The following is a 15,178-nucleotide window of genomic DNA, read 5'->3' on the forward strand; positions in this document are numbered from 1 at the left end:
TTGATTCATACTTATTTCAGGTCCTGGAGGGAAGGCCCATCTATGTGGATTGCTATGGAAACTTGGCTCCGTTAACCAAAGCTGGTCAACAGTTAGTTCTTAACTTCTACGCCTTCAAGGAAAACCGTTTGCCCTTCTGTGTTAAGGTAATCAAACCACACCCATCCTTTCATACTGATATAGAGGAGAAAGTATAATATGGATGTATTTATACTGGGTCTTGCAAACCACTTTGTCACCCTAAGTGATATTTTTCACCTTCATGGTGATGTAAAAGACTCATTGCCATTCTTGTCATCAAGGTTGACACAACCAGTTAATATTTAAAGAGCTTTTTTTTTTGACAGTGCCTGGTGGAGTTGAATTATTTTCATTGTCTGGTTATTTCAGACTAAAACCAGAATTTGTGTTGGAAAGGTCACACAAAAACAAGAATGGAACAGCCCTGTAAGGGAGAAAGTTTATTTTTTTGTTTGTTTGTTTTTTTCTTTTACACCACTGCAAGTGTACAGTACTGACATACATGCTATTAGTTGAAGAAATCTGCAACAGAGCAAAGAACTGAAAGTAATATGTAGAGATAAAATTTTCTCCCTGCAGGTTAGAGATCCCAGTCAGGAGCCATGTGGTCGCCTCACTTTCCTTAAAGAGTGTAGGTCAACCAAAGGCCTCCCACAGACTGCCGTGTGCAACCTGAACATCACGCTTCCCGCGGTGAAAAAGGTAAGGCAGTGGGAACTCTCCATTCTGTTTTCACATCCATAACCACACTCATGGTTAGGGTGGTTTTCGGCCCCATGGTACAGATTGATGAAAGACGGAGGTAGAATTTTGGCAAACCTGCTGCCACAGTGTCTTTTATCTGTTTAAAGCTTCTCTCTCTGTTTTAGTCACTGGTTATCTCTGCAGTGGATTCGTGTCATTGCCGTTTTATTTTGATTCTTTCTGCCCTTTGATTTGGATCCCTTTGGCTGAGAGCTTGTGTGCTTTATATTTTTTATTTCTATTTTATTTTTGGGCTGTTTTTTGGGCTTGATTCATTTGCTGTTATTGCTTCTGGATGTTGGCGCTTTGTTTGCATATAATTTATTTTCTGTGTGCGTTTTTATTTTTGCTTTGGTTTTGCTGAAGTGGCTTCACTTCTGCATTTGAGCTTCTGTCAATCACTCCTTTTTCACTCCCTGATGTTTCTTTTCCCCCTGCTTTCCATTATGTTACTCCCCCTGTTTCTGCAATGCATCTTGGGAACCAGGAATCGGAGTCAGATGCCGAGGACGAGGTAAACCACACGTTCCCCACCATGTGCTGTCCTCTGCACCAGATCAATAGCGGCCCCGCTCTGCTCCTTTATGCCTTTTTTCTTTTTTTCTTTTTTTACCATGTTTTGCAAGGGGCATTACCAGCTTTCCCTGTCCATGGCCCCTTCTAGCTGCACAGTTTTGCATGATATATGGTAGCTTTGTCAGAACCCCCAATCCCCCAAAAAACTCATCTCTTATTTCCATCCATGTTCCCTTGCACACTCCAGTATGAGATAAAACTGGCTCTACAGGATCTATGAATTTCCCAAATTTGACTTTTGCAAAATTAGGGATTTGTGTTTGAGAGATTTTAAACTTATCGTGACTAAATTGGCTAGTTTATTATACTCACATCTAACATAGCTAAAAGCATAGTTACAGATCGGTGAATTTATAAGTATAAATTACCACAGACTGCCAGGTTTGGTTTAGTTTTATAATTTAAAGGTGCTCATTTTGTAGCAGTTTGGAATATAGGGTAACCTAAAACTGATAGGATTTTGTGTTGTTTGCTATTGTTGCAGACTGAAAAGCCAGATCGACGTCATACCTTTGCATCCCTAGCCTTACGTAAGCGCTACAGCTATCTGACTGAGCCTGCACAGAGTGAGTTTGACTTCATCACTAACAAACCCCTTTGAGTTTAAAATTTTGCCAAGTTTATTGGATTGATAAGTGTGCAAAGAGGTTTAATTAACTTGTAAAATGAGTGAACATTGTGTAGAAATGACTTTCTTATTGTGACAAACACATATTTCTCATTCCACATACGACACATACTGTTCATGTGCTTGTTCACAACATGGTATATATTTTTGCATGAGTGATTTTTAAGTTTTGTGTGCTGTGCTTGCCCACGTTGTGAAGTGTGCGCCTTTCGAGTTCCAACGGCTGTGTTTTGGAAGTTTAAATTCTGCAAAATTTTACTTTAACTTACAAGGAAGAATTATCCTTTTGGATGGAAGTCAAAGTAAAATTCTGTTTGCGTTTCATTTGTGCTCTTGGTTTTTTGTTTTTGTTTTAAGGCTTTTTTATTTGGCTTTGTGGCAATGTTTCAGCTTAGTTTGGTACAAGAATGCATGCTGGAGGTCTTGAGTTACTTTTTTTGTTTTCCCAGGCTCTGCTTGTCACAGGTTTGATGCTGCATGACAAAATGGGCTAAAGCTGGAGTCTTGGACAGCACATTTTGTCTTTTTTTTATTTACAAAAGATAAAGGAAAATGGGAAGTTCTGCAGCTCTTTGCTTTATTTTATCATAATGTTTAAACTGCCTGTGAAAAAGACTGTCCTTTTTGGGCCAAACAGATAAAAGGCACTATAAAAAGTGGTCTTAATTTCAAGCCAGAGACAATATGCTGGTATTAAAATGTTTGAAGTCCAAAGAGAGAAGTTGTTTTTTGTGTTTATCATCTTGCATTTGTCCCGCCATTATTTTGTCTCTCAGCTGTCGATCTATGTCATCGTCTTTGCAAATTTACTTTGCTGCTTTATGTGTTTTGTTGAGTTTATTTCCTCCATCCTTGTTGCTACTGTTGGACTTGGGTTCTGGTCATGTTCTCCCTTTGCCCAGTTGTACCTTTGAATTTGTGGTCATTTAATATTTCAGATATGAAATGACGCTGTCTAACACAGGATGTGTGGCAGCAACTGTGTATCAACTTTAACCTGTTTTCATACCAACTTTGACAATTGGCGATGCAAGGAAGTTTTTTTTTATTTTTATATTCTTATCAAAATCTAGTGTGGGGATATGTATTTGACTCCAGAAATAATTTCTAACAATTGGAAGTCATGTCTTTGTAGTCGTTGAATGTCATGGGGCAACAAACACAATCTCAGATCTCAACTAACATAAGTGAAAATAGAGAAGAGTACAAAATTTGTGGCTAATAATACAATTTAATATATATCAAAATCAGACATAAATGACCTAATTAAATAAAAGTGTTGTTTTCAAATGATTATTTTATTAATAATCATTTATTATTGGTAAAATAATACATTTATTTATCAATAATGACTTGATAAAATGTATTTTTATAAAATAAATAAATTTATTTATTTATTGGTTGATTGATAAATAATTAATTAAATAAAAATAAAAATAAAAATTTTGCCCTAATTTGCCCTATCAATTTAAAAAATCTATTATTTAAAATAATTAATAGCATTTTAACATAAGCTGATATTCCATGGCTTACTGACATGGGTTTGACTCGGTTTCTTTACTGTACAAGATTGAAATAGGATGAGAAAAATGTGAATTGTTGGGTATGAAATGATATTAAGACTTGGCAAAGGGGTGAACTGACCTGGAGCCTGTTTAGTCATTACCTAAACCATGACCACACAAGAACACTGTTTCTTTCTGTAGCTCCATTTTTAGTCGTTTCTTAAATGTCTTACTCAGCAATTAAAAACTGCAGTTTATCCCTTCCCAATACTACAACAGCCTCACTGACCAACTCTTCCTCCTCTGGTGTTGTCTTTTTTTTCTCATTTTTTTTCTTCTCCAACATATATTTCTTTTCTCTCTATTCTTTTCCATTCTGTTGATTATTTTCTACACCATCCCGTTTGTTATCATTTTTTTTCTCTAACTTCACCTGAAGAAACAGCAGTTGAACGAAATGCAGCAACAAGAACACTGCCTTCTGGTCACCCTCACAAACCTGTCTTTCCAACCAGACCTTACCCACCATGGTCGACTGCTCCTATTACCGTCCCTGGCCAAACAAGGCCCATCGGAGTGGGGGGTCTCCTCGCCTCTGCCGATCCACCGGCAGGCTCACCAGCTAGTTCTCCATTAAAATCCGCCTGGCCCCTCTCAGCACCTTCACCTGCATGTCCCACAACTATAAGAGCAACCTTGGGCGTTTCACCCCCAGCACCCGCCTCGTCATCCCCAGTTAAATCGATCAGCGACGTACCATCATCCCCCATCAGGTCTTACAGGACTGTGCCTTCACCAATTAAAACTGTTGTCCAGCAGGGACCATACCCCATTCACGGGTCTGCCATCCTTGCAACACCTGGAAGTAAACCTGCCACAGATCCGGCATCAATTAAAAATCTTGCTCTGGCTTATGCATCAAGGACCCCTTTCCATCCTTCAGCACCAAATGCTTCTTTATCTGAGAGGTCATCAGCTGCTACTGCTTCTGTCACATCACCAAAATCCCTGTACAACCGCTACAGTTCTAATCTGCCTTTTAAATCTGCCCTTGTGACAACAGCTGCTTCAGAAGTTGCCAACCTTTCTCCTGTTAAAAGCATGTCCAGTCTCTCATCTCTAAAGATGTCTGTTGACTCAACAGTCACATCCCGAGGAGGGAGGACATCCATGTCGTCCGTGTCCTCAACCGGTCAGACAACCATTGCTTCCTCAGAATTTTCCATGATGAACGGATCAGTCTCACCTGTTAAATACCCATCCTCCTCCTCCACCCCATCCTCGCCTTCTTCACGTCTTCTCTCAGAGAGAAGCAACAGTCTTCAGGAGAGGATCCAAGCCACCACTCAGGCAGCAACCTCCGGTGTCAGTGCAGCCATAAATGAAGCTTTAGACTCGTACTCAGTCTCAGGATATGGCACACTTAGGTCATTGTCATCTTCACGCAGATCTGCAACAGCAACCTCTGCTTATGGTTCTCTGAGATCTGCATCAGCAAGCCCAAGTCCAGCAGTCTCCTCAAATACAATGACTGTCCCTGTTTATTCACTTGTCAATGTCCTCCCTGACACCCCTGTAAAACCGGGTCCTGGGTCTCTCAAAATGGCACTGCCCGATTCTCCTCGTACCTCGTCCACCTCTTCTTCATCTTTCCCCTCATGCGTTACTGGAACAAAACTGAAATCACAATTAAAATCTCCTCCATTTATAACACCGCCAATCATCCATCCAACTGCAGCCTCCAATCAGGAGATACTTAAAGATGTAGCAGATATGAAACAGGACCTAATTAGAATGACGGCTATCCTCCAGACAGACACACAAATGGCTGCTAAAACTGTACAAACATCAAACACTGGCACACCTAAAGAGTCTAAGTTAGAAGATCAGGAGCCACACACACTAGTTGAGAAGGTCAAAAAAGATTTAGTCAAAGTCAGTGAGATACTACAAAAGGATATCATGGCTGAAGATAAGACCATTTCAGGTCATGAGACAAGTTCAGAGGAGGAATGGCAGGAATTTTCCAGAGACGAGATAGAGGAGGCACAAAGAAGTGTTCTCCGAGACTGTTACTCTCCATTTGACGAAAACGCTCTTTTTAAGCACCAGTCGATGCCAAGCAACGAGTTAGAATTCAGTAAAGTGGTAGATTACTTAACAAATGACATTGGTGCAAGTTCTCTGTCGAAAATGGCACAGTTGAAAAGCGAGCATGAGGATGAGGTGAAAATAGAGGGGGAGGAAAAACAAAAACGAGTGCTCAAGCCATCCATGACCATACAAGAGCACAAACTCAAAATGCCTCCTCCAGTTTCAGGCATGATCAGATCTCCCTCAGAGAAGGACTTAAGCAAGCTTGCTGAGTCATACCAAGGGTCGGACACAATCTTGGAATCTCCCGAGGAGCTGTCTCATGAGCAAGATAAAAGTCCCCTCTCAGACAGCGGGTTTGAGACGAGAAGTGAAAAAACACCTTCTGCTCCTCAAAGTGCAGAAAGCACAGGCCCCAAACCTTTATTTACAGATTCCCCAATCCCCCCCTGTGTAACTGAGACCAGAACTGAGGTTGTCCACATCAGGAGCTACGAGCAGCCGGATGATCTTTCTGAGCCTGGAGTCATGGAGGAAGCTGCATCTGCTTTACCTCCTCTAGAGCCAGAAAGTTCATCATCAAAAGCTTTGCAGATGAAAATACCAGAAGAGGATGCCTTAATGAACAAAAGCATGTGTCTTAAAGAGGAAACTCATATCACTACCACAACCCGTATGGTGTATCACAAGCCTCAACTGACGGACGGCGCAGAAATGATAGAGGAAGCCATGTCAGTCAGAGACATCATGAAAGCTTTTCAGTCAGGACGAGACCCATCTAAAGAACTGGCAGGCCTCTTTGAACACAAAGCTAGCCAAGAGTCTGTCAAAGGTGATGAACTCACCCCAAGGTTTCTAGAACGAGATATTAAATCCAAACCTAAAGTTGAGAGGATAATTGAAGTTCATATTGAAAAGGGCCACAGCACATCAGACCCAACTGAGGTTATTATCAGAGAAACAAAGAAGCACCCTGAGCTTTACGTCTACAAAAGTGACCGTGGAATAAAGGAGCTTACTGATTATGATGAGGCCCAGCAGGAAGAAGAAGAGCTTACTGCCGAAGAATCGTTGCCCTCCTTCCTAGAAACATCTCGCGTTAACACTCCAGTGTCACAAGAAGAGGACAGTCGTCCAAGTTCTGCCCAACTCATAGGAGATGATTCGTATAAAGCTCTAAAACTATTAAGCCAGCACTCCATAGAATACTGTGATGATGAACTATCTGAAGTTCGAGGAGAATCGTATAAGTTTGCTGAGAAAATGCTTCTCTCAGAAAAAATTGAAACATCATTGCAGTCTTATTCAGACGCAGAGGATTCTGCAACGGTGGCAGACAAAAACCGCCACCTTGCCTCTGAGGAGACTGGTAGGTTTGAGGGCACAAATCAAGGCAAAGGAAGCCCGAAAAGAGAGTTTGTTTCTAAGTCATCAAAAGATGGGTCCCCTAAATCAGGTAAATTCCTGCACAAAGATGAACCTTCTCAGTTTGACAAGGTGACAGTGCTCCATTACTCAACAGAACCAGGCAGTCCAAAACATGCGGTTTGGATGAGATTTACTGAAGACAAACATGATAGAAGTAGGGACAAACTACTTTATGAAGATCGAGTAGATCAAACAGTGAAGGAGGCTGAAGAAAAACTCAGTGAGGTATCTCAGTTTTTCCGTGATAAAACAGAGAAGCTTAATGATGAGCTACAGTCTCCTGAGAAAAAGCCAATTAGAGGACTGAAGGAGCCTAGATCCTGGCCTAACTCTACCTCCAGCAGCCCAGAAAAAACACAACAGAAACCTAAAGCAGGGGATGAGTTCTTTAGTAAAACCAAACTTAAGGAACCTTCAGTTGATAAATTTTTTAGCAGCTCTCCAGCAGTAGAGAAGAAAAGCTCTAGCTTACCAAGTAGTCCTCAGAAAAGTGTCAGCTCTTGTACTACTCAAGATAAAATCAAACAAGAACCAAAGACCTCTTTGTCTGAACCCTCGTCTCCAGCTCATGTAACTTCAACATCAAAGGTCAGTGCAGTGAGGATGAAGTTTGAATCTGCTGCTCAGAAGGTCAGTCAAAGTCAGTCCAGTCCTACTAAAATCCCTCCACCTGTACAACCAAAACCATCAGTAAAGAAATTGCAGGAAAGCAAACTACCTGTTTACCAATTTGGCTCTGGAGGAAAATCCTCAAAAGTATCTGAAACATCAGAAGAAAATGTCCAAGAAAAGAATGAGAAAGACAAAGCAAATAGCAAGCCTGACCCGATACCCACATCTAAAATTCCCAAAGCAGACAAGCTTCCAAACAAAAACTTAATTGAGCCCCCTCATGACATTTGTGAAACTACGACTGATAAAGTAGCACCTAAAGGTAAAGATAATCAGTTCAGTGTGACCCAGGAAATTAAGGAAAGTAATAAAAGCTACACTACTAGGATGTCTGTTGTTTTTGACAGTGATGCTAAAAAATACCAGCAAACCACTAAAAGTGTGTCATCTACTAAAGATGTAAAACCTGAACTGCCCAAAAATGATTCAGAGGAACCAATAAACAAAAACCTTAGAAAAAAGACAGAATCACAGATTCCTGTAAGAACCACAACCCCCTGTTTAGATAACAACCTTACAAAGAAACAGACGACAACAAAACCCTCGCAGATACCTACACTATCTAAACCTAAAAGCCCAGAAACAGGCCCAGCAAAAACAGATTTAACCTTTGAAATTCTTGACAATTCACCGAAAGATTCTAACTCCAATAATCTTCCCAGCCCCAGAGAAATACTGGAAAAAATAATAGCTCCTCCAGTTGTAACAACCAAAGAGAACTTCAAAGGCATCAAAACATTGCCTGTTTATGTCCAGGTTGGCAGGCAGGCAGAGAGGGAGGCTAAGGGGTCACTGTACACAGTAAAACAGAAATCAAGCTCCGCAATTAGTCCCATAAGCCCAGAAGATGATACATTAGAGCAAGTTTCCTTCATAGACAGCTCAGGGAAAAGTCCTCTTACACCAGAAACCCCCAGCTCTGAAGAGGTCAGCTATGACCTCACATGCAAAACTCCTGATGGCTTTATGGAATTCATTTCAGGCAAGCCAAGCCCCATCATGGAGGTATCTGAGGACTCGGAGGAAGATGGTCAAGCAAACACAGTTTTCTCATTTAAAGAGGCAACAATAGAAAGCAAAAATAGTGTTCATGACGCCCAGGCAGACCTTGCGAATGCTAATAAAGAAAAAGCAAAAATGAATGACAATCAGCTGGAATTGCCTGATAATTTTAAAGAAGAAGAAACCATCAACAACTTTGATGGTGATATTAAAGATCAGGAGCAACAAGAAGTGTCAAAAGACAAGGGTATTGCATACATTGAGTTTCCTCCTCCTCCCCCTCTGGATTCAGCTTCAGAAATTTCAGACACAGAGAGAAAGGGCTCCTGTGCCTCTTCAGAGACTGAGACAGAAATGATGGAAGTGAACTTACAAGAGGAACACGACAAGCATCTGACCGAACCAGTTATACGTATACAACCCCCTACTCCGGTGCCCCCTAGCACAGATGACAGTCAATCAAATGCTGACGAAGATGATGAGTCAATCTTCCAGCCAATTCCATGTAAAAAATTGACCTCCAATCTTCCTGAAGAAGAGGAAAAGAAAAAAGAGAAAGAGAAAATGTTGAAATCTAAAAGACATGACAAAAATGGCAACAAAGAACCTGGTGGGACCAATGGTTCCAATGGCTCCACCAATGGTTCCAAAGCTTCCAATGGTAAAGGGGAGGATAATGACTGTGAACAAAATGGAAATGACCAGTCAATAACAGACTGCTCAATAGCCACAACAGCTGAGTTTTCTCATGACACAGATGCCACAGAGATAGACTCTCTCGATGGCTATGAGCTTCAAGATGAGGATGATGGCCTGTGTGAGCAGGCTGATTTACGACTTTTTGGACTTCCAGACAGTCGGAGAGATGTTTGGGCAACAGACACATTTAGGTCTTCCGATCGTTCTTTTCCCCAGACCAAACTGGAAGTTATTGAGGAGGAGAAGACCCCCGAGGAATGCCAGAAAGACATTTTAAAAAATGATACCTCCACCTGTAACGGAAAATCTGATGTCGTTAGTAAAGATGGAGCTAAAACCCAGGAACACTCAGAGAAAGAAGGATTTTCAGACTCTTACTTTAGTTACAAATTAGAAGAGGAGTTCAATTCTCCTTTTAAGACTGTTGCCAGTAAGGGGCTGGACTTTGATCCATGGCCCAGTAAAAGCGGTGAAGGAGAAATTGTTGACATGGGGGGAACAAGGGGAAACAATGGGGAGCCAAAGCCTTACGGACTAGCTGTTGAAGACCAGTCTCAGGCTACGACAGCAGAAACTACACCTGCTCAAACTCCAACGGACGATAGCACACCAACGAGTGAACCAAACCCATTCCCCTTCCATGAAGGGAAGATGTTTGAGATGACACGCAGTGGTGCGATTGACATGAGCAAGAGGGACATGGTGGAGGAGAGGCTCCAGTTTTTTCAGATTGGTGAGCATTACTACTCAGCAGGCAAGTACAGGGTCAGGGACTTTGAAAACGATGCCTCCTCACAATGCATTAATGAGTTTAATTCTCAGTATACCTTACCAGTCCCTCAAGTCTCCATTCAGACAATGACTGTAGAGATAGCCAATGTGACTGGTTACAGCACATGCAAAGAGTCAGCTTCCACCACCGAGTCAAAATTCTCTACTTTTAAAGCAGGTTTAAAGCTAGCATCATCTGATGCTTCAAATAGCACTTCTAAATATACAAGCACTTTTAATCGGAGTAGTGATAATGTTTCAGGAACCACTGCAGATAGATGTTATTGTGCTATACCAGACTATGCAGATCACATTCATTTTGATACGTTAAACGTAGCACATAACTCTTTGAGGAAACCGTCATTTGTCATGGATTACTATTCTGACGGCAATATTTGTGCAGACAGACCTAAACAGAACCCAGAAGATGAAAAGACTTGTTACCAAAGCACCGATTGTCTTTCAGCACCTTCACAACAGACCAGCAATCTGCAAACATTGAGCAGCAATACCAGTAGCACTATCCCTGACTCCTATTTAGGTATTTCTCAAGATAGCAGCATCATGTCCAATTTGTTGTCCTCTGCAAGACCAGCACTGCAGGAAGTCAGTGGGTCAGAAACCTCTTTAAGCCAGTTAGAGGAACACTATGGGAAAGACGAGACTGTTTTTAATGTAGCAATAGCAAAAACAGAAGCCAAAGGAGTCAAAGGCCATATATTTAGATCCAAGTTGCCCTTGAGGGTGGCTAACCACAAACTATGCAGCCAAAGGCATCATGAAATAATGGGCATTTCGAAAGAAAATGCTCGTGAATTTTCTCTCAGGACACATAAGATGCAACATAAAGTTTGGGAACGATTTGACCCTTTTAAAACTTTATTTCCTAAATCCCGAATCCCTATTTTGAAAGCCATTAAAATCCCTTCTAGTTCCCCAAAACAGCCACTGGCCAGAAACAATCCTACACTCAGACTTAACAAAAATTTAAATGAGGGAAGAATTCAATCTAAGCACACACACAGATCATCAAAAGGCAAAAATGAAAACAGCGCAGTAGTCCTGAAGAACTTTACAACAAACTCTCTTAATAGTGGAGCAGCCAAATCTTTAAACAAAACCAAATCCAAGGAGGCTGAAGCTGTGTTAGCAGGGAAAACTTTGCCCACTGAAGATGAGGAGAGCTGCAGATTCAGTACCACCAGGAACACTTCCCTGTCAGAACCGTCTGTAGCTTCTAGGAGTTCCAGTTCTTCCTGCACCTCTACCTCCACCCCCACCTCCACCACCACATCACCACCACCCACTAGAGATGTCAGTAAGAGGATGAGGACAAGCAGGAGGAAGATTAGGCGGACACATGGAGGGAAGGAGCGTGAGCAGATGGAGGAAGGGAGTCAGGTTGATCAACCAATCACGACTCCTGTGATGGAGAACGAGACTAGTTTGTAAACTCTTTCTAAACACTTTAAGCACTTTACCTTTCTCTAAACGATGCATGTAGCTGTTGTGGGTGATCTGTAACGTGACGTAAGTGTAGCTGTCTTCTTCCTGTCCTTCCTGTTATCCGTGTCCTGTGCTGTCTGATGTAGCTGTAGAGCAGAGGTGACCAACAGTAGTCCACTAGACCAAGAGTCCTGTATGTCTTAGATCGTTCTCTAGCCCAGCCTATCCGAATGAAATAACGGTTCATTGCCAGGCCCCAGCAGAACTTGACCATACACTTGAGGACATGATTGAATAATTTAAATCCCTAGTGTTGGAGCTAAAACATGCAGGACACTGGCTCTTAAGAATTGGCATTAGATACTCTTGATGTAGAGTTAAAGGTATCAACTTCCTTAGATTTGGTTTTACAAAATGTGGACGGTGTAACAAGTGAATCGATCTACCATTTTAGTACCAGTGGTTTGCAAATATATTCAAGAGGCAGACTTAGGAGGACGAATTCCATATTAAATTGAGGGTAACTGCACACTTGCCAGTTTCATTGCACCTCTAGTGATTTCAGTCTTGCGTTTCACCAGAAGACACAGCTCTCTTTCACTCCTAATATGTTCCAATCAGTTTGCCTGGTTCTTAGACAGTATTTTGTGGTTTCCTTTTTGAAATTACTTTGAAAACAGTACATCGGCTCACCTTGGAAGCTACATAAATGCAAACTGCTACTTGTATGACCAAATTGAAGCCTTGAGCTGTTTTTATCAGTGAGAGGGAATGTTGCCTGATGCTTAACTGTTTGTTGTGTGTTGTGGCAGAAAACTCTGTAGTGCTAAAACTTTCAATACTAATATTGAAGAGCAAACATTTATGTCTAAAAGCAAACATTTATGTCTATATATATATATATATATATATATATATATAGATATATATAGATATAGATATATATATAATTATTCATTTTCTGGCCTCAAACATCCTCAAGCTTTTAATTGGACTGAAGTTCTGCGTCACTTTTACTTACATTTGGTAAGTAAAAGCATATGGATTTACATCTGGATCCTGAACAGCGAGGCAGAGATCCCCTACACAGTAACTGTTTGTTTCATTGCTATCAGAAATGGTGAAGTGACAGGTAAATGATGTGCGGTTTTTAACATTTCTAAAAAATAAAAATCTAAAAATCGTGAAGTGCACTTTTACTCAAATTAAATGTTGGATTTTTTTATTTTTTTTTAATTCTCAAAAAATAGCCTTACTCTCATAAAAAATGTAAACTTTAAATCAAACGAGGATCTAAAACGAAAAGTTTGAGGAAAGTTTGGCCAGAAAAGTTGAAACTTGAGACAGTGAACATATTTGATACTCTCACGAAACAATATGAGAACAAGTCGTGTTCATTTTAACAGATATCAGCTTCCCAAATTATTTTAGATGCGTTAGGGGTCTGGAAAAAGTAAACTCTCGGTTCACTTTCCTACTGAAAATGAACTGAAAATTTGCTTTCCCATTTACAGAAAGAAACATTTTCCTCCTGTAAATGGTATTGATCTCTTTGAGAGCCATTTTTGTTTTCTTTTTTTTTTTTGGTGAACCATGTGTAACTCATTTGGAGACTTTCATCATTATGTCATACTGATCGTTTTTCTATTCTGGCTTTAATCCCTCAGGCCCCCAGAGTCCCTGTGAGCGAACAGACGTCCGCATGGCGATCGTAGCTGACCATCTCGGCCTCAGCTGGACTGGTGAGTCTGAATTTATCTCGGTTTCTACCTTTGCATCCAGGAATTTGGAGTGCAAGACCGATGAATCAGCAGAACTGCAATCAGGCTTCATTACTGGAGTTTTAAAAGTGTTGCAGTTTTGCCATCTAGTGGACAGTTAGTGTAACGTCTTGATGACTCCTCACTGCAGTGGAATTTACACTGATTAGTCACAACATTATGACAGCTGAGAAGGTTCTTCATTGCCACCAGATAGCTTCAGTCAGGTTTAGTAGCATACTGGAGCTTTGTTGATATGAGGTCAAATCGGTTTACTGGATTTGGAAGACATCATTTAAATACATCATACATATACCATTCAAATTTTTATGATGTATCCTTCATAGGTGTGGGGTGATGCAGTAAGGTAGACCTAACCCTCATCATTGTGGGGTTGCGTGCAAATGGTTTCCAGAAATGTTTTAGAGGATTCAAGACAAGTTGTGAAGCCTGTGTGACAATCCAGTCATTTTCCCAGGCAGTTCTGATGGTTGAACTAAAGAAATGTGGCAGATGTAGCCCAGGTGCTAGTTCTCGAAAAAGTGGCTCTTTTAAGCTAAGGTCCACACCTTACTAAATACTAATATATCAAAATCAAAATGTATCTTTATAAATTAACATAAAATGCCATTACAGTCAGAAAAAAAATATATATATATATATATATATTTTTTTTTTTTAATTAGGCATGCATGTGGAGCATTGGCATTAACATAGCAGATATATTACATAGCAGATATATTAATATTAATCTAACTTATAAATCGTGCTACTTTCACTCTGAGTGTATTTACGAGACAGATACGGCATACGTTTGCGCATTTTCCTCAAGAGCAGAAACAAGGGTGTGGCCTCTGCAGTTCAGTTTGAGTCCAAGCCTGGCATCCTGCACTGCAGTACTGCTCCACGCCTGCCTGCCCGTGTGCAGATGGGTGGGACTCTATCACTGTGTGCACAGCTCAGTTGTAGAGGTGTTTCTGTCTGTCCAGTGTAGAAAATCTATACTTAATGCATCCTGCTGTCACAGAGCCGCAGAGAACACAATGTTTCAGATTTACAGCGTGCACCGCCTCCTTGTGCCTTGCTAGGTTAGAGTTGAGTTGTTTTTTCGAACACTTTCACGGCTCCCAGTCATTTATTTTTAATCTGACCGTTTAATTAGATTAAAATAGAGACTGTGATTTAGGTCTAAACATAGAATCATTAATTAGTTGGTGATATATGTACACATGCAGTTTAGAATTCAAATGACATCTCTTTTCGTTCTAATTAGCATCAGTAATTTAATCGACATTTGCATTGCACAGCTATTTGCCCTCCTGCAACTTCTTTTATCCTGATAAACATAAATATTGTACATTATGTAATCGATTTGGTGTTGAAATTAATGTTTTGTTTATAACCTTGAATAATCTTTCTTGGCATCTTCTGCTTTTACAGAGCTGGCCAGGGAGTTGAATTTTTCTGTGGAAGAAATCAATTTCATCAGAGTGGAAAACCCAAATTCCCTGACAGCGCAGAGCTTTATGCTTCTAAAGAAATGGGTGCACAGGGATGGTAAAAATGCCACAAGTAAGCAAAAACTGTGGTGTGGTTCGTTTTGATTTAGATTTGCTGGTTTACAAGTTTTGTCTGCCTAGTTTTCCTGCGGTCTGCAGTCTTTTGTACTAAAATTTTGATGCAACTATTAGACAGATGGCAGCCAGATAGGTTAACTTGTTTGTGCCGTCCCCCCCCCCCCCTTCTACTGTGTTTGTCATTTGAATGGTTAATCAACAATTTTTGAAGAACTGGTTATTTATTTTTCATGTATTTATTACTAATATATTGAA

The 15,178-nt window shown here is 40.6% G+C and overlaps 1 protein-coding gene across 19 annotated transcripts in view; it reads left to right on the forward strand.

Annotated features, from left to right (window-relative positions):
• The window catches only part of LOC106962215 (ankyrin-3-like), a 45,214-nt gene that overhangs the window by 19,411 nt on the left and 10,625 nt on the right, over positions 1-15,178 (forward strand). For 7 of the 19 annotated variants that reach the window (XM_015056475.1, XM_015056480.1, XM_015056478.1 and 4 more), the window contains 7 exons: positions 21-146; positions 601-723; positions 1,253-1,279; positions 1,826-1,907; positions 3,914-11,584; positions 13,254-13,328; positions 14,787-14,918. In XM_015056475.1, the coding sequence (XP_014911961.1) occupies positions 21-146; positions 601-723; positions 1,253-1,279; positions 1,826-1,907; positions 3,914-11,584; positions 13,254-13,328; positions 14,787-14,918 (8,236 nt within the window). The remainder of the gene's footprint in view (positions 1-20; positions 147-600; positions 724-1,252; positions 1,280-1,825; positions 1,908-3,913; positions 11,585-13,253; positions 13,329-14,786; positions 14,919-15,178) is intronic. The other 12 variants (XM_015056489.1, XM_015056490.1, XM_015056482.1 and 9 more) reach the window with 8 other exon arrangements.

The sequence above is a fragment of the Poecilia latipinna genome, unplaced genomic scaffold (genome assembly GCF_001443285.1).
Source record: "Poecilia latipinna isolate Pla-1442-1.1 unplaced genomic scaffold, P_latipinna-1.0 Scaffold1386, whole genome shotgun sequence".
Classification (NCBI taxonomy): domain Eukaryota; kingdom Metazoa; phylum Chordata; class Actinopteri; order Cyprinodontiformes; family Poeciliidae; genus Poecilia; species Poecilia latipinna.